The 25,668-nt window shown below is 44.0% G+C and overlaps 1 protein-coding gene across 4 annotated transcripts in view; it reads left to right on the top strand.

Annotated features, from left to right (window-relative positions):
• Positions 1 to 555: 555 nt before the first annotated feature.
• The window catches only part of syne3 (spectrin repeat containing, nuclear envelope family member 3), a 118,178-nt gene continuing 93,065 nt past the window's right edge, over positions 556 to 25,668 (top strand). For 3 of the 4 annotated variants that reach the window (XM_061844269.1, XM_061844270.1, XM_061844272.1), the window contains exons 1-2: positions 556 to 674; positions 15,285 to 15,447. In XM_061844269.1, the coding sequence (XP_061700253.1) occupies positions 15,304 to 15,447 (144 nt within the window). In that variant the 5' untranslated portion in view covers positions 556 to 674; positions 15,285 to 15,303. The remainder of the gene's footprint in view (positions 675 to 15,284; positions 15,448 to 25,668) is intronic. The other variant, XM_061844271.1, reaches the window with a different exon arrangement.

Raw genomic sequence — 25,668 nt, forward strand, 5'->3', positions numbered from 1 at the left:
GCAGCAATACGGTTCAGTGTACAGAGGCTATTTTTTTTTCTCCCAGTCATTGTTAATGAATGCGAGTTTGTGTAAAACCAGGGCTCATTTATTTAAATATTGGTATTTGTATTGAAAAAATCTAAGTGGGTCCATCACTATGTGGGATTTTTTCCTGATTGAGAACAGATCCACCAACGAAGTACCTGTATGTGTCCAGACTTATATACGCTTTCAAACACTTCAGTGTAAATCTCAACGACTTCGGCATTAAATATGGATCCTCTATGCCGAGTGTTTCTAATCCTCCCACGTACTTTAGTTTATTATCACCTTCTAAATGTTTAACGGTATTGGACAAAACTCTGGGTGTTGTGCTATAGGAAATATTTTGTTTTGTCTCAACGAAATTAACTTGTAACAATTGACCGGCAATATGGCGACGCACACAAAAATCACGTTATTTTATGTGGCATGTGCACAAGCTCTATAGGCTCTGGAACTCCCCCGACCCTTGTGAGGATAAGCGGCTCAGAAAATGCTGGATGGATAACGAAACCGCATTTTACAAAGAGTCTTTAAATGCAGCATCCGTTTATCCCAGCCCAGGCAGCGACAGCTTGACTTCCTGTCTGCCACAACTTCGCTAAAAGCGTCTTTTAAAGCGATTGCTGTCACCTGATGAGCACAAACTTGTACGTATTACTGGTCAATGAATCGTATTGTTGTTTGTGAAAAAGGGTTGACTTCAATAGATATTCAGAACTCCCATCCTACACTTTAATCGACCCGAAAGCGGATAACCATGATTTATTTCGTGTCTCTGTCGCGGCGCCACGTTCGATTACAGTAACGTTTTTGGTTTTTTTTTTACAATAAGATGGGATACCTGTGTTCTTACCTTTCCTCGTCTCTGTGACCCCAATCGAGTGCTGTGCTACCGTCGCAGATGGAGTCTCCGGTTTTCATACCAGCTACTTTGTCACTGCTGTCCCAAGAAAGTTGTGTTCATTTTTGTACAGTCGCTGCGTAGCAAGTAGATGTAATGCAGTCACTGTAGTTGAGTTTATAAAACCAATACATCGCGTTCGCTTTTGGGTTGATTACACAAGATAAACCTGAATCTAGGTAGACGTCTGTGCGTCGTTGGTTTCCCAAGTGTCAAACCCATTTTTTTTTTCCCCGAAAAGGCAGCTGTGGTTACTGTCCAAGCCATGTTGAAATCGTGTTCATATTTTGTCGTGTTTAAAAAAACAGCTTGTACGTGACCCAGCAGAAACTATAACTAAAGTTCGACGAGTTGACCAAGCAGAAACTACAACTAAAGTTCGACGAGTAATAATATATGTGTGTGTGTGTGTGTGTGTGTGTGTGTGTGTTATATATATATATATATATATATATATCTTTTCTTCTTCTTTTCCTTTCGGCTTGTCCCGTTAGGGGTCGCCACAGCGTGTCATCTTTTGCCATCTTAGCTACCTATCTCCTGATCTTCCTCTTCTAACCCCAACTGCCCTGTCATGTCTTCCCTCACCACGTCCATAAACCTTCTCTCTTGGTCTTCCTCTCGCTCTTTTGCTTGGGAGCGCCATCCTCAGCATCCTTCTACCAATGTAGTCGCTCTCTCGCCTCTGAACATGTCCAAACCATCGAAGTCTGCTCTCTCGAATCTTGTCTCCAAAACATCGAGCTTTGGCTGTCCCTCTAATGAGCTCATTTCTAATCCTATCCAACCTGCTCACTCCGAGCGAGAACCTCAACATCTTCATTTCTGCCACCTCCAGTTCAGCTTCCTGTCGTTTCTTCAGTGCCACTGTCTCTAATCCGTACATCATGGCCGGCCTCACCACTGTTTTGTAAACTTTGCCCTTCATCCTAGCAGACACTCTTCTGTCACATAACACACCAGACACCTTTCGCCAGCTGTTCCAACCTGCTTGGACCCGTTTCTTCACTTCCTGACCACACTCTCCATTGCTCTGTATTGTTGACCCCAAGTATTTGAAGTCGTCCACCCTCGTTATCTCTTCTCCCTGTAGCCTCACTCTTCCCCCTCCACTTTTCTCATTCACGCACATATATTCTGTTTTACTTCGGCTAATCTTCATTCCTCTCCTTTCCAGTGCATGTCTCCATCTTTCCAATTGTTCCTCTGCATGCTCCCTGCTTTCACGCATATGACAATATCATCTGCGAACATCATGGTCCAAGGGGATTCCAGTCTAACCTCATTGTCAGCCTATCCATTACCACTGCAAACAGGAAGGGGGCTCAGAGCTGATCCCTGATGCAGTCCCACCTCCACCTTAAATTCCTCTGTCACACCTAAGGCACACCTCACCATTGTTCTGCTGCCATCATACATGTCCTGTACTATTTTAACATACTTCTCTGCCACACCAGACTTACGCATGCAGTACCACAGTTCCTCTCTTGGTACTCTGTCATAGGCTTTCTCTAGATCCACAAAGACGCAATGTAGCTCCTTCTGACCTTCTCTGTACTTTTCCACGAGCATCCTCAAGGCAAATAATGCATCTGTGGTACTCTTTCTAGGCATGAAACCATACTGTTGCTCGCAGATACTTACTTCTGACCTGAGTCTAGCCTCCACTACTCTTTCCCATAACTTCATTGTGTGGCTCATCAACTTATTCCTCTATAGTTCCCACAGCTCTGAACATCCCCTTTGTTCTTAAAAATGGGAACTAGAACACTTTTCCTCCATTCTTCAGGCATCTTTTCGCCCGCTAGTATTCTGTTGAATAAGTTGGTCAAAAACTCCACAGCCATCTCTCCAAATTGCTTCCATACCTCTACCGGTATGTCATCAGGACCAACTGCCTTCCCATTTTTCATCCTTTGTAATGCCTTTCTGACTTCCCCCTTAGTAATCATTTCCACTTCCGGTCCTTCACTCTTGCCTCTTCAACTCTTCCTTCTCTCTCATTTTCTCATTCATCAACTTCTCAAAGTATTCTTTCCATCTATTTAGCACACTACCGGCACCAGTCAACACATTTCCATCTCTATCCTTAATCACCCTAACCTTCTGCACATCCTTCCCTCTCTATCCCTCTGTCTGGCCAACCTGTAGAGATCCTTTTCTCCTTCTTTCGTGTCCAACCTGGTGTACACGTCTTCATATGCCTCTTGTTTAGCCTTTGCCACTCTACCTTTGCCCTACGTCGCATCTCGATGTACTCCTTTCGCCTCCTCAGTCCTCTCAGTATCCCACTTCTTCTTCGCTAATCTCTTTCTTGTATGACTCCCTGTATTTTGGGGTTCCACCACCAAGTCTCCTTCTCCCCTTTCCTACCAGATGACACACCAAGTACTCTCCTGCCTGTTTCTCTGATCATCTTGGCTGTCGTCGTCCAGTCTTCCAGGAGCTTCGGTTGTCCATCGAGAGCCTGTCTCACCTCTTTCCGGAAGGCCGCACAACATTCTTCCTTTCTCAGCTTCCACCACATGGTTCTCTGCTCTGCCTTTGTCTTCTTAATCTTCCTACCCACCACCAGAATCATCCTACATACTACCATCCTATGCTGTCGAGCTACACTCTCCCCTACCACTACTTTACAGTCAGTAACCTCCTTCAGATTACATCGTCTGCACAAAATATAATCTACCTGCGTGGTTCTACCGCCGCTCTTGTAGGTCACTATATGTTCCTCCCTCTTTTGGAAATAAGTGTTCACTACAGCCATCTCCATCCTTTTTGCAAAGTCCACCACCATCTGCCCTTCAAAGTTCCTTTCCTGGATGCCGTACTTACCCATCACTTCTTCATCGCCCCTGTTTCCTTTACCAATATGTCCATTACAATCTGCACCAATCACAACTCTCTCGCTGTCTGGGATGCTCAGAACTACTTCATCTAGTTCCTTCCAGAATTTCTCTTTCAACTCTAGGTCACATCCTACCTGTGGTGCATAGCCGCTAACCACATTATACATAACACCCTCGATTTCAAATTTTAGTCTCATCACTCGATCTGATACTCTTTTCACCTCCAAGACATTCTTAGCCAGCTCTTCCTTTAAAATAACCCCTACTCCATTTCTCTTCCCATCTACTCCGTGGTAGAATAATTTAAACCCTGCTCCCAACTTCTAGCCTTACTACCTTTCCACCTGCTCTCTTGGATGCACAGAATATCAACCTTTCTCCTAATCATCATGTCAACCAACTCCTGAGCTTTTCCTGTCATAGTCCCAACATTCAAAGTCCCTACACTCAGTTGTAGGCTCTGTGCATTCCTTTTTTTCTTCTGACGCTGGATCCGGTTTCTCCTCTTCTTTGTCTTCGACCCACAGTAGCTGAATTTCCACCGACGCCCTGCAGGTTAGCAGTGCCGGGGGCGGGCGTTGTTAACCCGGGCCACGACCGATCCGGTATGGGATTCTTTAGATGAACGCTCATATTTGTTTGGCACAGTTTTTACGCCGGATGCCCTTCCTGACGCAACCCTCTGCATTTATCCGGGCTTGGGACCGGCCTACAGATTGCACTGGTTTGTGCCCCCATAGGGCTGCATTCATATATATATATATATATATATATATATATATATATATATATATATAAACACACACACTTGGACACTCTAAATTGCCCTTAGGTGTGATTGCGCTATGTGCCCTGCGATTGGCTCCCAACCAGTTCAGGGTGTACTCCATCTCCTGCCCGTTGCCCGTCCAGAACTCCCCGCAACTGTTGTGAGGATAAGTGACTCAGAAAATGTATGTTATTGTATCATCAAGCTAGGACCAAAACGTACATCGTCGAAACGGGGAGGGGTGAAGAAGGTCGCTTATTACGGGAGGGTGTGTTCCCTCTAACTATACGTGGGAGTTCAAGGGCAGTACATAATGGACCTTTCCGACTGGCGATCTTCAGCTCCGCCCCCCTCAGCAACAGTTGACATCCCCCACAATCTTCCAAAATGCCAGTGAACAATAGATGTTTGAAGTGGATTCTCTATCACGTATTTCCGGTAACATTGCGGTATGTTTTTAGCCAAATGTGCCAGACTTATTCAAGGGGGTTCCACAGAGAAGTCTCAACTATTTCACCCAAGGATAAATTCATGGAATTAAGATTTTGGACGGAGCAGGACGCAATGTGAGAGTTACAGCTCAATGTTGGAGATCGATGCTTAAAAGGTTGGCGCCTCACAAACTTCATGTTGAAATTCAACGGGATAAAATAGTGGAATTGTACTGCCCATGTAAAGCAGGGTGAGTACTTTTTACTTGGAAAGATTGTGAGTAATATCATTGTAGTCTTTATTAGTGAGTTAGGTTCGATTTTCTACAAGTGCATTTAAACAATGGTGATTAACTCAGTCCGTTGAAGAAATCTATGAAAAATCTACATTTCAGGCTGGAATTCTTCGTCACCTCGCTTGCACTGGGACACGAAATTTAGCCCACTCTCTATGCCATGTGTACATTATGTAAATAACTGAGTGTATTCATTTGACTTTGCTCGTAATGCAACCCAGTGCCCCGTCTTAAAACTCCAATGTGATACAAATAGGCAAATAGACATTTCTCTTGCATGACATCGCGGATTTATGTATCACGAACCCAACTCATCGGCATAAAACATTCCGCACTTCATTCAGCAGGTCAGTGATACACTAACAAAGTGAAAGTTGTTCTCCTGCAAGGTATAAAGCACTGATAATAATGAAATAAAACTCAGAGAAGATACTTCTCTCGAACATACGGCCTTGTGTTTGTTGATATTTTTCACACTGAGGTGTACGTGGGGTCTTCTGCATGCTTTAATCCATCAGAAACACTTTGCCAACTGTGTTTTAGGCTTTGAAAAATTAATCAACCTGGCCCCTTGTAACTTAGCAGGATATCTTTCATCAGAATTGCATGTTCCCCCAGCACATCTGAGGACCATTTTCTTCCGAACATTAACTTTTCAACACACATGCTACCGACAAACAGTGTTGTTTGTGGGACATGGCTGCGGGAGTGGCGGGACAAGCCAGGGGTTAAGACAATGCGGCTATCTGATTGGCTGTTATTGTATGAGTGATTGACATGCAAAGTTCCACTCAGGGTTAATATGTCAGGCAACTATTGACAACATTTGTGATTATAATCATTAACTAAACATATGTACTTTTAACTCTGTTACATTCACTTACCTAGTAATTACACAAAATTCTGTCATGTTACAGACCATATTCACGAACACAAGCTCTGAGAAAGCAACCATAGTGCATCAGGATAAAACCTTCCTATTTAAAGCCCCACTGACACGAAAAACATGATATTTAGTCCGTTTGTAATTTAAAAAAAAAAAAAAAAGGCAGCCAGAATGGATCCATCCGTTTTTTCACCACACAACATGATTTTGACGTATATGGCTTTTTGTAACTCCCACCATGAAATTCCTCTCGTGGGATTTGTTTTTGGAGAAGAAGCAGGAAGTGACATTGCCAGCAGGAGCACACTCAGGTGGTCTTGTGGGTTTTACCTGCTGGAAGGTAACTCTATTGTTTCTTTGTGTTAGCCAAAATCCTGGCTTGTTGTATTGCTGGATATTGTTCGAACACTCGGGAGGATGGATTTACTCTTCATACTTTTCCAAAACAACCGGTTCGTCGTGAAAAATGGATGGAAAGGACGAGAGCTTTGTGGGTTCCAAATGACAGGCAGGTGTGTATAGAGCTACTAAAAAACAATAGTTGGGGGGGGGGTGTAATCCTCTCAGAACCTGACAAAAGATCCACGTATGTAAGTCATGGGGGCTAAATGTGTTGATGTGCCCGTCAGCCGCGGACGGCTTCGCGGTGCCGTGTCTGCCGCCAACGGCTTCGGTGGCACCTCGTCCGTAGTGGACAGCTTCGGCCGGGGTGGCTCATACATACTGTCGGGGAGTCTGTTGATAGTTAGAAGTGATCTCCATATCATCTAAATGTGGCTCTAAACCAGTGGTTCCCAAAGTCAACCTGGGCCCAGACCCCCAGTGAGTTGTTCAAAAAGTTCCCAGACTCCCAACCTCAACTTTCGCTAATAATGTAGTGCTGGAAACACCTATGCCATTCTGGTACAAAGAAATACTAAATTTTAGTGGCTCACATGCTCTTGCTTTTTATTTTTGCACAATAAATCAAAATGTGGTTCAACACTGGAAAGGCAAATTCTCACATCATGATTAGCTTCCAGACGATTTCGTTGTTTTCGTCTTCACATCATGGACCCCCTGAATGCAGCCCTATGGGGACACAAACCATTGCATTCTGTAGGCCGGTCCCAAGCCTGGATCGATGCAGAGGGTTGCATCAGGAAGGGCATCCGATGTAAAAACTGTGCGAAACAAATATGACCATTCATCTAAATCCCATAACGGATCGGTCGTGGCCCGGGTTAACAACGCCCGCCCCAGGCACTGCTAACCTGCAGGGCGTCGGTGGAAATTCAGCTACTGTGGGTCGAAGACAAAGAAAAGGAGGAAACCGGATCCGCCGTCAGAAGAAAAAGAGGAAGTCACAGAGCCTACAACTGAGTGTAGGGACTGTTGGGACTATGACAGGAAAAGCTCAGGAGTTGGTTGACATGATGATTAGGAGAAAGGTTGATATATTGTGCATCCAAGGGTGCATGTGGAAAGGTAGTAAGGCTAGATGTTTAGGAGCAGGGTTTAAATGATTTTACCATGGAGTAGATGGGAAGAGAAATGCAGTAGGCGTTACTTTAAAGGAAGAGCGTACCTTACAGCCAAGGTAATCAGAGAGACAGGCAGGATAGTACTTGGTGTGTCTTCTGGTAGGAAAGGGGAGAAGGGGACTTGGTGGTGGAACCCCAAAATACAGGAGTCATACAAGGAAAAAGATTAGCAAAGAAGAAGTGGGACACTGAGAGGACTTAGGAGAGGCGAAAGTAGTACATCGAGATGTGACGGAGGGCAAAGGTAGAGGTGGCAAAGGCTAAACAAGAGGCATATGAAGACATGTACACCGGGTTGGACACGAAAGAAAGATCTCTACAGGTTGGCCAGGCAGAGGGATAGAGATGGGAAGGATGTGCAGCAGGTAAGGGTGATTAAGGATAGAGATGGAAATATGTTGACTGGTGTCAGTAGTGTGCTAAATAGATGCAAAGAATACTTTAAGAAGTTGATGAATGAAGAAAAGGAGAGAGAAGGAAGAGTTGAAAAGGCAAGTGTGAAGGAGCAGGAAGTGGCAATGATTAGTAAGGGGGAGGTCAGAAAGCCACTACAAAGGATGAAAAATGGAAAGGCAGTTGGTCCTGATAACATACCGGTGGAGGTATGGAAGCAATTTGGAGAGATGGCTGTGGAGTTTTTGACCAACTTATTCAACAGAATACTAGCGGGTGAAAAGATGCCTGAAGAATGGAGGAAAAGTGTTCTCGTTCCCATTTTTAAGAACAAAGGCGATGTTCAGAGCTGTGGGAATTATAGAGGAATATAGTTGATGAGCCACACAATGGAGTTATGGGAAAGAGTAGTGGAGGCTAGACTCAGGACAGAAGTAAGTATCTGCGAGCAACAGTATGGTTTCATGCCTAGAAAGAGTACCACAGATGCATTATTTGCCTTGAGGATGCTAGTGGAAAAGTACAGAGCCTATGACAGAGTACCAAGAGAGGAACTGTGGTACTGCATGCGTAAGTCTGGCGTGGCAGAGAAGTACGTTAAAATAGTACGGGACATGTATGATGGCAGCAGAACAATGGTGAGGTGTGCCTTAGGTATGACAGAAGAATTTAAGGTGGAGGTGGGACTGCATCAGGGATGAGCTCTGAGCCCCTTCTTGTTTGCAGTGGTAATGGATAGGCTGACACATGAGGTTAGACTGGAATCCTCTTGGACCATGATGTTCGCAGATGATATTGTGATATGCAGTGAAAGCAGGGAGTTGGAACAATTAGAAAGATTGAGCCAAGAGAGGAACTGTGGTATTTCATGCGTAAGTCTGGTGTGGCCGAGAAGTACATTAAAATAGTACAGGACATGTATGATGGCAGCAGAACAATGGTGAGGTGTGACAGAAGAATTTAAGGTGGAGGTGTGACTGCATCAGGGATCAGCTTTGAGCCGCTTCCTGTTTGCAGTGGTAATGGATAGGCTGACAGATGAGGTTCGACTGGAATCCCCTTGGAACATAATGTTCGCAGATGATGTGATATGCAGTGATAGCAGGGACCATGCAGAGGAACAATTAGAAAGATGGAGACATGCACTGGAAAGGAGATGAATGAAGATTAGCCGAAGTAAAACAGAATATATGAGCGTGAATAAGAAAGATGGAGAGGGGAAGAGTGAGGCTATGTGGAGAAGAGATAGCGAGGGTGGACGACTTCCAATATTTAGGGTCAAAAATCCAGACCAATGGTGATTGTGTTAAGGAAGTGAAGAAACTGGTCCAAGCAGGTTGGAACAGCTGGCGGAAGGTGTCTGGTGTGTTATGTGACAGAAGAGTCTCTGCTAGGATGAAGGGCAAAGTTTACAAAACAGTGGTGAGGCATGATGCACAGATTAGAGACGGTGCCACTGAAGAAACAACAGGAAGCTGAACTGGAGGTAGCAGAAATGAAGATGTTGAGGTTCTTGCTCGGAGTGAGCAGGTTGGCTAGAATTATAAATGAGCTCATTAGAGGGACAGCCAAAGTTGGATGTTTTGGAGACAAGATTCGAGAGAGCAGACTTAGATGGTTTGGACATGTTCTGAGGCGAGAGAGTGGGTATATTGGTGGAAGGGTGCTGAGGATGGAGCTGCCAGTCAAAAGAGTGAGAGGAAGACCATAGAGAAGGTTTATGGATGTGGTGAGGGAAGACATGAGGGTAGTTAGGCTAGAGAGAAACATGCAGGAGATAGGCTAAGATGGAAAAAGATGACACACTGTGGCAACCCCTAACGGGATAAGCCGAAAGGAAAAGAAGAAGACGTCACTGACCCCCTGGTAAGACCTTTTTCACCCCCTGGGGGGGCTGTGGACCCCACTTTGGGAACCACTGCTCTAAATTATAGGGTAATATTGCCCGGGTCATTTCACTCAATTGTGAGATGTTTTCTTCTTTGAAAAGAAAAGAGAGAGCGTGTCCCATAGCAGGTGCCACTATTTGTATTCAATGGTGAATGTCCCGGTGTAACCTCTGCTGATGACGTTCCAGGCAAAATGGCTACCACTTGGATGTCGAATGAGACTTCTGCAACTTTGCGCATCGATGGCACGCAGCCTGCTCATATTTATTTTTTGTATCGACATTGAAGTGAATAATGTTATATTTATTTTTCATTACAATATCTATTTTACAACGTATTAAGGGATGTCAGTGGGGCTTTAAAGGAATTTGGAGATCAATCTCACTTGGAGCCGGCATGTTCACCGGAGGATCATCGTCATCCAAGGTTGCATCCAAGGGCAGGAAGTTGACTAGGAAATAGAGGTTTCAGTTCGTTGTACCTGAGTCCCTGAGGGCAGATGCCTTGTTTCTGTGTCCATGACCATGCTGGTCACCAAAGTCAGCCTCGCATGCTTTCACTGGCTCGTTAGCGTTTTTTCTGGTGCGATAAGTAGAAGGATGTTCGCAAACATCTCACTGCTCTTTCAATGGACACAGAATATTCTATGGCTAGAAAGACATGACACCCATCAAATAGAAAAAAAAGAACCTTTGTTTGTTTGTTGATCTTTCTTTTTCCGTTCTGGAGTAATTTGTGGTAGAACATGGAGCAGTTTGCGGCCTCGGTGAGGAGGCACCCACTTTTCCGTCAGCCACAATAAAAGAAGCGTTGATGAAATTTCATGACATTTCCGAATTTATCCGAAAGAATAATACGGGAAATATGTTAACAAGTCGGGTGATCGCTCACTTCGATGACACTTGCCTTGCACATTTCCGCAAGATTATTAAACACCATCAGAGGCAAACATCATTGGATTGGTACTTAACGAAACATTGAAAGTTAATGTTTGTTTTGAATTCATATTTTGTGGAATTTATTAATTTTGTACAATTAAGTTGTGCGTGCCTCCTGCTCTTCTGTTCCCTATGATATCTTGTCACGCGTCCTTCTCTTCACATATACACACAATGTTTTATTATTCTTTCCATTATGTAGACTTTGAATGCTCATTTATAAGGTAAATGAACTTAAAGTTTGATTATTCTTTACATTATGTTTACTTTGCTTATTTTTGGCAGGGGGACGGTGTTGTGGTGCTTGGAACGAATTAGCCTATTTACATGTAAAATACGTCTCGCGGCACCGTAGCACAGCTGGAAAGCATTGGCCTCACAGTTCTGAGGTCCCGGGTCCGATCCCGGACCCGCACGTGTGGAGTTTGCATGTTCTCCCCGTGCCTGTGTGGGTTTTCTCCAGGCACTCCTGTTCCCTCCCACATTCCAAAACCATGCAACATTAAAGGGCGACTGTCATGAAATGCATGATTTTTAGTATGTTAATAAAAAAACGTTTACCACAAAACATGATTTTTGACGTGTACAGCTTTTTTGTCCAACTCCCGCCATGAAAATCCTCTCGAGGGATTTATTTTCGAGAAGAAGCATATCCATATCCATAAATCAGGGTTGCTAAATGTGTCAATGTACACATCGGAAGACTTCTGTGCACCAGCCGCGGAAGGACGGCCTCTGCGGGCCTTGTGGAGTGCTACCAGAACTTAGCCGGCCGCAGCCTTGTTGAGACGGTCGAACCTGCCTCCGGCTTTGTCGGCCGGGGTGGCTTGTCGCCTCGGTGGCTCATGTCCACCGTAGAAGTGGGCGTTTATCCCGCGCGTGGAGGTGGATAGGGCGGGGAGGTGGTTTGGCTGTGATCGCATGTCATCTAAATATGGCTCGAAAGAATAGGATAATATTGCACCGGTAACTTCACTCGGTTCTGTGATTTTCTCTTCTTTGAAACAGCGTCCATGTCAGAAGGAGCTTGTTCGTCTCCCATAGTAGGGTCCACCACATGTTTTCAGTGGCGAATGTCCGGGGTGACGCCAAGGACAGGGGATGCAGTCAATATGGTGACCACGTGGATGTCGTCGAATGACACTTCTGAAACTTTGCGCATGAATGACACGCTCTCCGCTCATATTTTTTTTTTCATATAGACATTGAAGAGAAAAATGTTTTATGTCCTACGTGTGATTGAGTGGGGCTGTTTGTGTCTATGTGCCCTGCGATTGGCTGGCAACCAGTTCAGACTGCCTGTTGACAGCTGGGATAGGTTCCAGAACTCCCTGCGACCCTTGCAAGGATAAGTGGCTAAGAATATTAATTGATGGGTAAGTTTCTACTTACGAAAGATTCAAGTTACGAAACGACTTTCGGAATTGATTAATTTCGCAAGTAGCGGTACCACAAGAACAGTTTTCCAACGAGGATTTCATATTCCATGAATATGTTTTTGTTCAGTGAAAAATATCTTTTGCTTCAAGGAAAAACAGTTAAATGTGGGATAAAACAAGCCTTTTGTCCGTATATTTCACCGCCTTTCAATTTCCGTGGTAGTTCTGCCATGTGGTTCGCCAGAAAAAGATGAAAGCCGGATAGCGTAATGGCGCCGTCGGGGACGCGTCCACAAAGCCAAGTTTGCAGGTCTTCATCAGTAGCTGAGGTTAATCAATTATGTTGGCTAGGGAGCGTAGGTTGGTGAGATGAATAGATGGAAGTGCCAGTTTGTGTCCCTTCTTTTGCAGTAGAACTTATGTACTGGCTAGCGATCCTTAGCGCCGACTTTGACGCGAATTTTTGTATAGACCAGCAACGAGTAAATCTGGAAAAAGGTTCAGCAAATTGGCGAGAGTTGGCAAAAAAAGTCAGAAGAAGACTCTCTGATCGTTAGCAAGTCATTTCTTGTGTGCTTGAGGCCCGAGACAACTGAAAAACACAAACGTATACAGTACCAGGGAGAACGTGCCGAAGGCTGCCACACTGGGAGGCACTATCTTGGAAAGATCATTGTCTCTCCATCTCTGACTTGGGCATGTAGGTTTTGTCAGGAACTGCTTCTTAATTGCATAACCACATCTCCTAAATAAATGCATGAAACTATTATATGTTGCCGGCCTCAGACCTAGAGGAATCTGAGTCGGCACAAGCGATACAGAGGCGTCAACAGTCCCAGGCCTCACCAATACTCAAATCACAATTATTAGTCACAATTATTTGTCATGTTTGAGGGTTGCATCAGGAAGGGGATCCGGCGTAAAACTGTACCAAACAAATATGAGCGTTCATCTGAAGAATGCCAATTTAAACAACGCTCGCCCCTGGGACTGCTACCCTGCACAGCGTCTGTGGAAATTCAGCTACTGCGGGTCAAAGACAAAAAAGAGGAGGAAACCAGATTAATCGGCATAAGAAGAAGAGGAATTCACAGAGGCTACAACTGAGTGTGGGAAGTTTCAGTGTTAGGGCTATGCCAAAAAAAGGTGGTGGGTAGGAAGGTTAAGAAGACAAAGGTAGAGCAGAGAACCATGTGGTGGAAGCTGAGAAAGGAAGAATGTTGTGCGGCCTTTTGGAAAGAGATGTGACTGGCTCCTCCTAAATCCTTTGACAGAGTACCAAAAGGAGGAACTGTGGTACTGCATGACTAAGTCTGGTGTGGCAGAGAAATATTTTAGAGTAGTACAGGACATGTATGAGGGCTGCAAAACAATAGTGAGGTGTGCTGTAGGTGTGACAGAAGAATTTAAACTGGAGGTGGGACTGCATCAGGGATCCGCGCTCAGCCCCTTCCTGTTTGCGGTAGTAATGGATAGGCTGACAGATGAGGTTAGACTGGAATCCCTTTGGACTATGATGTTCGCAGACGACATTGTGATCTGCAGTGAAAGCAGGGAGCAGGCGGAGGGACAATGAGAAGGATGGAGGCACGCACTGGAAAGAGAGAAATGAAGATTAGCCGAAGTAAAACTGAGTATATATGCATGAATGTGAGGGGCGGAGGAGGAGGAGTGAAGCTTCAGGGAGAAGAGATAGCGAGGGTGGACGACTTCAAATACTTTGGGTCAACAATAAAGAGCAATGGATAGTGTTGTAAAGAAGTGAAGAAACGGGTCCCAGTGGGGTGGAACAGTTGGCGGAAAGTTTCTGGTATTCTATGCGACAGAAGAGTCCCTGCTAGGATGAAGGGCAAAGTTTAACAGTGGTGAGGCCATGATGTACGGATTAGAGACGGTGACACTAGAGAAACAACAGGAAGCAGAACTGGAGGTAGTAGAAATGAAGATGCTGATTTTCTCGCTTGGAGTGAACAGGTTGGATAGGATTAGAAACGAGCTCATTAGAGGGACAGCCAAAGTTGGATGATTTGGAGACAAGGTTAGAGAGAGCAGACTTAGATGGTTTGGACATGTTCAGAGAGAGTGAGTACATTGGTAGAAGGGTGCTGAAGATGGAGCTGCCAGGCAAAACAGCAAGCGGTAGTCCAAAGAAAAGGTTGACAGATATTGTGAGGGAGGACATGAGGACAGTTGGTGTTGGAAAGGAAAGAAAGAACATGCACGAGATAGACTTCGATGGAAAAAGATGACAGCCTGTGGCGACCCCTAATGGGACAAGCCGAAAGGAAAAGAAGATAAGCGAAAAACTTGATGGCATTTTTACCTCAAAACACACCAGCTTAGACTGTATATACACCTATTAAACAATCCCAGCTCATCAAACACTTTGCAAAGAGAGAGGTTATTTTTGTGTCAGATGGTGTTCCAGTAACTTGAAACATATTAACAACAGAGACTGTTCAAATCTTTAATCTGTTGCCATGCTGGTGCTCCATTCTGTGGTTAGGAAAAATTACTCATTTGAGTAAATGGACCTGGTGGTTTCTCTTTTTAAAAGTGTGTGGAATTCTGGGCTCACATAAGTGTCAGATTTTCTCCCTGATATACAGTGTTAATTTCTTATAGCTACCACTATTTTCCTTCCTTGTGCCTGAGTCCACAATGAGGGAGTAATGCTCTCTAACATTACTGTATACTGTACAATCTAAAGAATTTTTGGCATTTGAAGATTACGTTTTAAAATCAGTCTGATGAAAAACCATGGTTTCTAACATTGGTAACAAGTAAAACTAGTTTATAGACCTTTCAAACGAAATCCCCACCTTAAACTAAAGGCCTTAAAAAAATAAGAAAGATAAAATGTCTACACTTTGCAAACAGCTTTTCTACTTTTACTTTTAGTCGAACTTGTAGGGTAAGTTTTTGGTTTAAAATTGGTCGAGATTACCTTTAAAAAGAGCTTTTGAAAGCAGTCTGAACAGTTTATTATTTTTTTTTTTTTTAAAGGCCCGGAAATTGAATTGTCATGACTGAGCAGGAGCAGCAGATGTTCATGGAGAGACTGGAAGTGGCTCTCTCTTGGATGAAGGGTGTCCAGGAGAGGTTGAGGGCAAACGATAACACCCAAGGGCCCTGGAATGCACTTGAAGCCCGACTCAAAGAGACTGAGGTATGACCCCTGTACTTGGTTGAAACTCACCTCTGGTGCTATTAGTACTCCTCATTAGTTCCAGTCGGAAGTGGTGGAGACTCAATCCATGTGTCAATCTTGCTGCCCATCCAAACAATGATTTTGGCAGCCAGGGTTTTCCATCGACCAATTTACTAACCCCGTCCTTGTCAATTTTCGCACCTTTGTCCTCCCAATGTGTGCGTTCAGTGAGTGGTGTTTTTTTCTGACGTGAAATCAAAATGTCATCATTTACTGCGTGTGTTTTTGTTACCTCTTTCACCAGTGCTGTGTCAACCATGGGGAATCCTTGGGCTGTATCCTTGACTGCTTTATCAGCTAGTCTGTTACCAATTGTGATTGGGTCATTTCCTGCTAAGTGAGCTTCACATTTACAAATGTCTACTTTGTCTGGCAGTTGTACTGCGTCCAGTAACTGCTGGAGAAGTGCCTTGTGAGCAACCTCTTTACCTGTCGTGGCAGTAAAGCCCCGATTTGACCATTGTTGAAAAAACACATGAACTGAGCCCCAGCCATATTGGCTGTCAGTCCAGATTGTAACATGTTTCCTGGAAAACATCTTACAAGCCTGGATCAGTGCAGACAATTCTGCTGCCTGTGCCAAACACACAGAGTTGAGTGTTGCTTGAAACAAGACCTTAGTTTGTGTCGTTATTGCAAATCCCACCCTGTTGCGGCCGTCTTCCCCTTTGCTTGCTGATCCGTCAACAAAAACAACCTCTCCAGTCGGGAGGGGAGTGTCCATTAGGTCAGGTCGCGGTTTGGTGGGAATTTGGACGTGGCTTCCACAGTTGTGTGGAGTGCCCTCTGCTGGTGTGGGTAAAAGTGTCGCTGAATTGAGTCCCCCACATCTTACAATTGTAATGTGTCCCTGTGATAACAATGTCGTGGTGAAATATAAGTGCCGTGCTGGTGACAAAAATGTCAAAAAAATCTTTGTTTCCAGCAGAAGGACTGAAACTGCATGTAGCACTTTCAGTGTTAACTGGTGGAACAAGACTACTTCCGCAGACGCCTCAACAGCCAGAGCCGCAGCCAGCACTGCCTGAACGCACTCTGGAGTGGCTCGTGCTGCGGAATCTAATTGTTGCGAATAGTATGCAACTGATCTCATTTTTCCTCCGTGTTTCTGCAGCAACACTGAGGTCATGAACCCGTTTTTTGCAGTCACTGTCTGCTCAAATGGCCTGTCATAATTTGGTAGCGCTAGCACAGCTGAATCAATTAGTTCTCTTTTGACAAGATCAAAAGCTTTGTCAAATTCTGGCGACCATGCAATTTTGTCTTGTAATGACATTGGCTTATCATAAATTATGTTCAGCAATGGTCGTGTGATTTCTGAGTAATTTGAAATCCAGGCACGACAATAATTGCAAAGACCCAAAAATGACATCATGTGCTTTTTTGTTACAGGTTTTGGAGCCTTGGCGACTGCTTGTTTTTGTTTGTCACTGACAATGCGTCCTCGCTAAGTCCAAATGTGTCCTAGATAGGTTACTAACTTGTTTCCATAATTGCATTTTGTCTTTTGAAACTTTGTTTCCTGTGTCATACAAATATTGCAGTAACGCTAGTGTATCGATTTTGCATTGCTCCTGTGTGTTTGAGGCCACTAAAATGTCATCCACATATACCAAAATTTGGCTCTTGTGTGGGCCATTAAATGAGGCCAAACACCTTGTGAATGCTTCTGAGAAAATTGTTGGGGAGTCACAAAATCCCTGGGATAACCTTGTGAACATTAATTTCTCACCTTTGAACGTAAACGTGAACCAGTATTGGCTGTCAGGATGGACAGGGATACTCCAAAAGACATTACTAAGGTCCACCACCGAAAACCACCTGGTTCCCGGTTGTCATGAGTTCAAAAGAGTGTGTGGATTAGGAACATTTGGCGCACGCGATTGTACTGCTTGGTTTACTGCACGCAAATCTTGAATTAATCTCCATTTGTTAGAGTGTGCTTTTCGGACTGGAAATATAGGCGTATTACAAGGCGACTTTGGGGACGCGCGTAAAATTCCTGCCTTTTTTAATTCGTTAACTACGGGTTGGATGCCTATTTCAGCGTCTTTTTCAGCGGGTATTGTCGAATTATCGGACGATGTTCCGTTTTTCCCTGTATAATAACTGGTGGTGTGTTTGTCATGAGTCCAACATCAGCGGGTCCAGTGCTCCGCAGCCTGGCTGGGAGATGACAAATCCTCTTGAACAGGGGTGAGCACATAAACTTCGGCTAGTCAGCTGTAGTGGACTCGTGCAAACGTATCAAAATTCCATTGAACACGCAATCGGAACCATCCTGATTCTGTTTCTTCAACGCTGTCGAAGTTTTGTGATGGGACCCAAATTTCGTGTGGAATCGTTCCGGCGAAATCGTTTGTGTCCCTCCAGTCATATTGTTTTGGCTTCGCAAGTGAAATGTGTGGATGCTGCCCGGGAGGGAGCAGCGCTTTCACTTCCGCGGTGAGTCTGACAGTCGCAAAACTCCACCTTCCTTTCCAATAAATGTAATTGACCTGCACTTCTTGTTCAGCCAATTCCAAAAACAATTTGGTGTAGTCTGGATCAGGGCCCGGGGATTCTTTGTACCTAATGGTGACATGTAAATTATTTCGGTACTGCATGTCGCCTCCCGGCCGGACCCTCCCAGGAGCTACTTTTAATACATTTTCAACGCCACATTCCTCCTCAGGCAAATCCAGCGACTAATAATAATGTGTCCCATTTTCTTGAATTTGGATGTTAGCTTCCATTCGCCCCTGTTTATTAATTGCGATGCTAATCTCTAATTGTGTTCATGCGTCGCGACGTAATAAATTGAGGGGGCACCGTGGCTGTAGAACTGCTTCCACATTCGCCTTTTTATTTGGGTCATCGGGGCTCCGCAACTCGATAGTACGGGACAAAACTGAGGGTTGAACTAAACCATGAGCTCCGCGCATGTAAACCTTTTTTCGGCTTGGTTTAACTGTCGCGGGGTCCCATTTTCCTAAAACGGTCACATCAGCGGCCGTATCAACTAGGAAAAAACGGTTGGTTTTCCCTGGACTAGTAAAGTTAATTCTGGTTTCATCATGGGTTCAGTCTGATGACGCGTTAAATAATTTTCGAGGTCGAACATGTGTTTAATGTCTTCCTCGACATTTTCATCATTGTCGCTATCGGGGGAGTTCAGAGGGTGGGTAACCAATCTGCGTTCCGCGGCCCCTCTGGAGTACCAGCCTAGTCATTCATCATCAGATGAATCGTCAACACAGCGTCGACTAGGCTTGGCCTTGGCTTTACAATAGCGAGCACGGTGACTGTCTGTGCCGCAGTTAAAACACTTGGCTTCTCTGAACCACTTTTGCTTTTTAGGTGATAATTTGGACACGTCAAATTGAGGTTTTTTTGTTACACCCGTGATGTGGTCCCTCTTTTGTGTCACGAAGCTTTCCTGTAAAGTTAATGTTTACTACAGGACGCTCTGCTTCTTCTTTTTTTTTTTTTTGCTCAACACGTTCATAATTTAACTAATTAATTAATTTCAAATTTAGGACTTTGCATTTCTCTGGCCCTATCAAGAAGGGCTTTACAATAAAACCACTGTTTACATTGGGTATTGTCTTTTCTCTCCTGCCTGTCTTTAATAGACAATTTACTGAGAAGTTTGTCGAATTCTTCACAGTTGTCAACATTTCCAGAAAATATACTTTTTCTGCCACATTTGGATAAATTTTGTTGTTCCCATGAAATCAATTTCAGCTAAACGACATTTTTCCTTCACTTCAACGTCGTAAAGTGGACGGTTGGAATTTTTGGTCAACATTGCCGCCATTTCTGACGGTCTTATTTATTATAAACTTCGAGATATGGTTCCTCAGTTTTGAGTGCCTGACTTCGGGTTGAATACCAAGCTTCTACTCCCAATTCGGAGCGTGTATTACCTGGGTGTTTTTACTCACGACCCCCAGTCAGTTTTAGATTTCTCAAACTTTGGACATTCACTCTATACACATTCACTCACACAGACTGATCAATTTCTGTGTCCTGAAACTAAAAGTTTCGACTTTTCCAAGTGTTGTACAAGCACTGACTCCTGAAAAATAGAAAATATACTAGTCTTTCAACCAGATATTCTGTACTATTTTTCCAAGTGTTATAAAAACACTGACCGTGAAAAGTAGGAAATATACTAGTCTTTCGACTAGATATTCTGTACTACTCTTCCAAGTGTTGTACAAGCACTGACTCCTGAAAAATAGAAAATATACTAGTCCTTCGACGAGATATTCGCACTATCTTTCCAAGTGTTATGCAAACACTGACCCGCGAAAAATAGGAAATATACTAGTCTTTCGACTAGATATTGTACACTATTTTTTCCAAGTGTTATAAAAACACTGACCTTCGAAAAATAGGAGCTATACTAGTTTTTCGACTAGATATACGGAACTACTTTTCCAAGTGTAATGCAAACACTGACCTCTGACAATCTCCGTTGGTTGAGACACATGCAATTCATAGGATGACGTTTGTGTTCTCCCGGCGGAGGATGTCTGAGGGCTGGCCTCGTGGAAAGGAGGACTTTCCGGGTCTCCTGGAGACTCGGACGGTGCACCGATTTCAGTCGTCGTCGATCATCCGCCGAAAAGAAAACGTTGTCATCCGGCTCGAAGGACCAAGTTTTAGAATGTCAGAGATGATCCTAGAAAAAAAGCTAAAACAAGCCTGAGGACTGTAGAGAGTGAACTCAAACCAACCAAGATTGTCTTTTCGTGCACGGGACAGACGGAGGACACACTGTGAGAGTGCGCTACCTCAGACTGCCAAAGTGGTAGTCCCTGTCTGCTCTTTTTTATTGCATTCTCAGGTCAAAGGGTTACATGGTTACACAGTGAAAATGCTGACACAGATAGCTACACCAACAGCACACGAACACTAAGGTACATGTTTCTTCAAGGCTGCAAGAGTGTCCTGATAAACCCACAAGAGAAAAAAAGCAAGGCATTGTTTAAAGACATGTTTATGGCATTTGGGGGTATCCTCCTGCGGTAGATTGGCGTTATCTCCTCCTGGTGTTGAGGAGTATTTGCTAAAGATCAGAAAGGATCATGCTGAGGCCAGGATGGAGACATCGATTCCCAGTGTTCAGGGGCATCAGCTTGAGGTCGGCAGGGGAGCATAGCCTCCCAGGTGTCACTGGGTCACACTTGAAGACACGCACGCAGCTCACAAAGAGAGCAATTCAGACTAAGACTACCAGAAACAAACGCATGATAAAACAATCCTAACAGCAACTATAATAGTAATGATATATTTTTATCATGATAATTAACATAGTAATATCATATCTTTATCAGTCTTCTGGAAGGAAAGGGGAGAAGGAGACTTGGTGTTGGAACCACAAAATACAGGAAGTCATACAAGGAAAGATTACCGAAGAAATTGGACACTGAGATGACTGAGGAGAGGCGAAAGGAATACATTGAGATGTGGCGCAGGGAAAAGGTAGAGGTGCCGAAGGTTAAACAAGAGGCATATGATGACATGAACCACAGGTTGGACATGAAAGAACGTGGAAAGGATATCTCTGGTTGTCCAGACAGAGGGATAGAGATGGGAAGTATGTGGAGCAGGTAAGGTTGATTCAGGATAGTGATGGGACTGTGTAGAGTGGTGCCAGCAGTGTACTAGATAGATGGAAAGAATACTTTGAGAAGTTGATGAAGGAAGAAAATGAGAAAGACGGAAGAGTAGAAGAGGCAAGTGTGAAAGACCAGGAGGTGGCAAGGATTAGTAAGGGGAAAGTTAGAAAGGCACTGAGGATGAAAAATGCAAAGGCAGTTTGTCCTGATGACATACCTGTGGAGGTATGGAAGCAATTTGAAGATGTGCCTGTGGAGTTTTTGACCAACTTATTCAACAGAATACTAGTGGGCGAAAAGATGCCTGAAGAATGGAGGAAAAGTGCACAAGTTCCCATTTTTAAGAACAAAGACAATGTTCAGAGCTGTGGGAACTATAGAAGAATAAAGATGACGAGGCACATAATGAAGTAATGGGAAAGAGTCATGGAAGCTAGACTCAGGACACAAGTCGGTATCTGCAAGCAACAGTACGGTTTCATGCCCAGCAAAAGTACCACATATGCATTATTTTCTTTGAGGAGGGACGTGAAAAAGTATAGAGAAGGTCAGAAGGAGCTACATTGTGTCTTTGTGGATCTAGAGAAAGTCTATGACAGAGTACCAAGAGAGGAACTTTGGTACTGCATGCGTAAGTCTGGTGTGGCGGAATGACGGTAGCAGAACAATGGTGAGGATTGCCCTTGGTGTGACAGAAGAATTTAAAGTGGAGGTGGGACTGGATCAGGGATCAGCTCTGAGGCCCTTCCTGTTTGCTGTGGTAATGGCTAGGGTGACAGATTATGTTAAACTGGAATCCCCTTGGACCATGATGTTCGGAGATGATATCATGAAATGCAGTGAAAGCAGGGAGCAGGTGGAGGAACAATTAGAAAGATGGAGGCATGCACTGGAAAGGAGAGGAATGTAGATTAGCCAGACTAAAGCGTGTGTGTGTGTGTGTGTGTGTGTGTGTGTGTGTGTGTGTCAATGAGAAGGTTGGAGGGACAAGAGTGAGGCTCCAGGGAGAAGAGATAGCGAGGGTGGACGATTTCAAATACTTAAGGTCAACAATCCAGAGCAATGGTGAGTGTTGTAAGGAAGTGAAGAAACGGATCCAAGCAAGTTGGAACATCTGGAGGAAGGTGTTATGTGACAGAATAGTCTCTGGATGAAGGGCAAAGTTCATAAGGCAGTGATGAGGCCACTCATGATGTACAGATTAGAGATGGTGGCATTTAGGATTATAGCAAGAAGCAGAGTTGGAGGTGGCAGAAATGAAGATGTTGAGGTTTTCTCTAGGAGTGAGCATGTCGGATAAGATTAGAAATGACCTCATTAGAGGGATAGCCATAGTTGGATGTTTTTGAGTGTTACGTGTGAATTCACAATAAATCCCCTTGCTAAAACCAGTCAAATATGACAAAGTAGTTGTTTTGCGTTTCAGACAATTTAATTACACACACAACAATACAACACAAAACGTTAACAAACTAACACCAAATAGAACTTCAAAGACCGTGTAGTCTAGCCAAACAATGTGTAGACACCAAAGTTGAAGGAATGTTAGTTCCATCGAATGTTCAAGTAGATGTATGTTCCGGAAATGTCCAAAAGACATTAGGCAGAAGGCAGCGGTGGTCGTAAGAAGCTCCCGTTGACAGTCCTTCTTGTCCTCAAATAGGCACTTCTCGAAACATTCCAGAATTCTGCATCACAAAAGAACCGCTTCATAATAACTCAATAAAGTACGAAAGGAAAATAAAAAGAATGAAGAATAAAAATATACATACGCATAACAGGAAACAAGCTTTGAGAGAGCAGACTTCGATAGTTTGGACATGTCCACAGGCGTCAGAGTGAATATATTGGTAGAAGAGTGCTGGGAATGCTGCTCCCAGGCAACAGAGTGAGAGGAAGACCAATGAGAAGTATGAGTCGACATCCCAGTCGCGGCCATATTGTTTATGTCCTGTGACGTCTCATGCAGGCATCACACTGGGGCAGTCGCCATTGACAACACGCTGTGTCAAATGCAATGGCAGATGAACAAGAGTGATTTTCGGATTTTTCTGATGCCCTTTCTGAAACTGAAGCTCTTTGAGAGGAAGAGAACATCTCAAAAGCGAGTGAAGTCTTATATGGCCGCCATCTTGGATTTTCCAACTACAGTGATCACTTGTTTTTTGCAGTCAATGTGTACCAGACCCACCCGCGAGGTGAAAAACTGCGTATTTGGGGTAAATGGTGGGGTTTCATTATTTTTTTTGTTTTGGGTTTGTTTTTTCTGGGTTTTTGGCATCTTGGTGGGGATGCCACATTATACCCTATCACTGCAGCTTCCCTCTATAGTACTGCACTAATGTATGCTAGCGTTTTTTTTTTTTTTTCATTCGTCCATGTCGTTGCACCGGGGATGGCACATTGCCTTTCCCCGTAATATACAGCTCAGTACTGTACTAATGTATGCTGGCTTGTTTTTTTGTTTTTTTTTTCCCCCTTCATTGTCCATGTCATCACAGGGATGGTGCAATAGAACGGAGTGATGGGATTTTTTGGGGGGGGGGTGATCAGAAATCCGTGATGCATTGAATCGGCAATACGTGATCCTGGAAGTAGAGAGGGTTTACTGTACTGTGAAGAAGATTTTCATCAATTTCTCAGCTTTTAAATAACCTAGAGGTTGTTTTTTTTTTTGACACCTAAACTGCAATTTTCAGCACTACCAAATCCAATACTTATAATTGTGGAAGCGTTTCCACAATTGTTACACCATATATGGACGAATACTAATTTCAAGAATAAAATTTCGTGCATCAAAATAAGCACCAACCGCTGGGCCGTTAGCAGAGATTCAGTGGTCTGATTATTGTCCAGGACTCTCCCATATAGCAACAGGATTCAGGCGCTAGTTTCATTTGGAACCTGACAAAACAAAAAAGTCATCATGACCTTGCTATCAAGACGGACGATAACGTTATCGACAAGATCAAGGCACCCATACTCAAACATGCAACTCAATTTTATACTCGGTCACGAAGTTCACAATGAGATGAATCATGGAAACAGTATAGCTCTGACTAGTAATAGATCTTGAATGCAGATGAAACTCAGAATGAAGACTGGGGACGCAAGAGAGACCAATGATTTGTATGGCAGACTGATACTCCTGAACAGGTCCAGTAGAGACAAAGAGGCCACTGCGAACCACAAATTGCTCCAACAACAAGAGCCCTATTTTCCCCAGATGACTGGGATTAGCGCCAGCACTCGCACAACCATTGGGAAGATAAGCGGCTCATAAAATGGATGGATGGATGCTACAACTCACCAGGTCTGGAAAAATCAAATATGATCAACCTCCACAGCAGAAACTGCAGAGAAAGCTCACCAACCACAAGATGGAATGCATACCACACCACACCAGAAGCTCCAAATCACAACATAGCTCTGGTAGGTGGAATTGGTCTTCTGCAGATATAGGCTAAGAAACAAGCAAGCAGTGACAGTCAAATATTTCAGCCAATGGTAAAAGACAGGCTGATGTCCCTCACATGAGTGTATGATGAAATCATCTTTGTGTTTGTCATTTACAGGGATGGGACAATCGAGATCGCTAGCTGTATCAAAATATTAATCCATCCTTCCATCCATTTTCTTAGCCGCTTATCCTCCCGACGGTCATGGGAATGTTGGAGCCTATCCCAGCTGACAATGGGTAGGAGGCAGGATACAACCTGAACTAGATGCCAGCCAATCGTAGGGCAGAAAGACAAACAGCTGCCATCACAATCACACAAAGGGGCTATTTAGAGTGTCCAATTAATGTTGCATGTTTTTGGGATGTGGGAGGAAACTGGAGTGCAAGAAACGAGGAGAACATGCAAACTCCACACAGGCTGGTCTGGGATCGAACCCGGGACCTCAGAACTGTGAGGCCAACGATTTCCAACTGACCATCATGCCGCCCGAAATATAAATGACTTCTTCTTTTCCTTTCGGCTTGATCCGTTAGGGGTCGCTACATCCTGTCATCTTTTTCCATGTAAGCCTATCTTGTGCATCTTCTCTAACACCCACTGCCCTCATGTCTCACATCCATCCATCCGTTAAACTTTTCTTTGGTCTTCCTCTCGCTCTTTTGCTTGGCAGATCCATCCTCAGCACCCTCCTACCAATATACTCACTCTCTCGCCTCTGGACATGTCCAAACCATCAAAGTTTGCTCTCTCGAACCTTGTCTCTAAAACATCCAACTTTGGCTGTCCCTCTAATTAGTTCGGATTTTTATTTTTTGTGCACAAGGCAGAACGTCTGTGCGAAGACACCACATCAGCAGTGCCCAATTGCGCATGGGCGCAGGTTAAAGGAAATGTTGTAGTTTACTCTACAACAAACCTCCTCCCTTCAGTTTTTTGTTTCATTGCAAGACACCTCGCCAAATTTGCATGTGATCACTCGGAGCTGTGGACGAAAAAGGTAAGACATTCAAGTACGCTCTTTTCTTTCAGATATTCCTCTTAAAAACGTTTCAATACTAGTCACTAGCTAGTAAATTATCACTTAAATCTTGTAATTTTGGGAAAAGCAA

This window comes from Syngnathoides biaculeatus, chromosome 15 (assembly GCF_019802595.1).
Source record: "Syngnathoides biaculeatus isolate LvHL_M chromosome 15, ASM1980259v1, whole genome shotgun sequence".
NCBI lineage: Eukaryota > Metazoa > Chordata > Actinopteri > Syngnathiformes > Syngnathidae > Syngnathoides > Syngnathoides biaculeatus.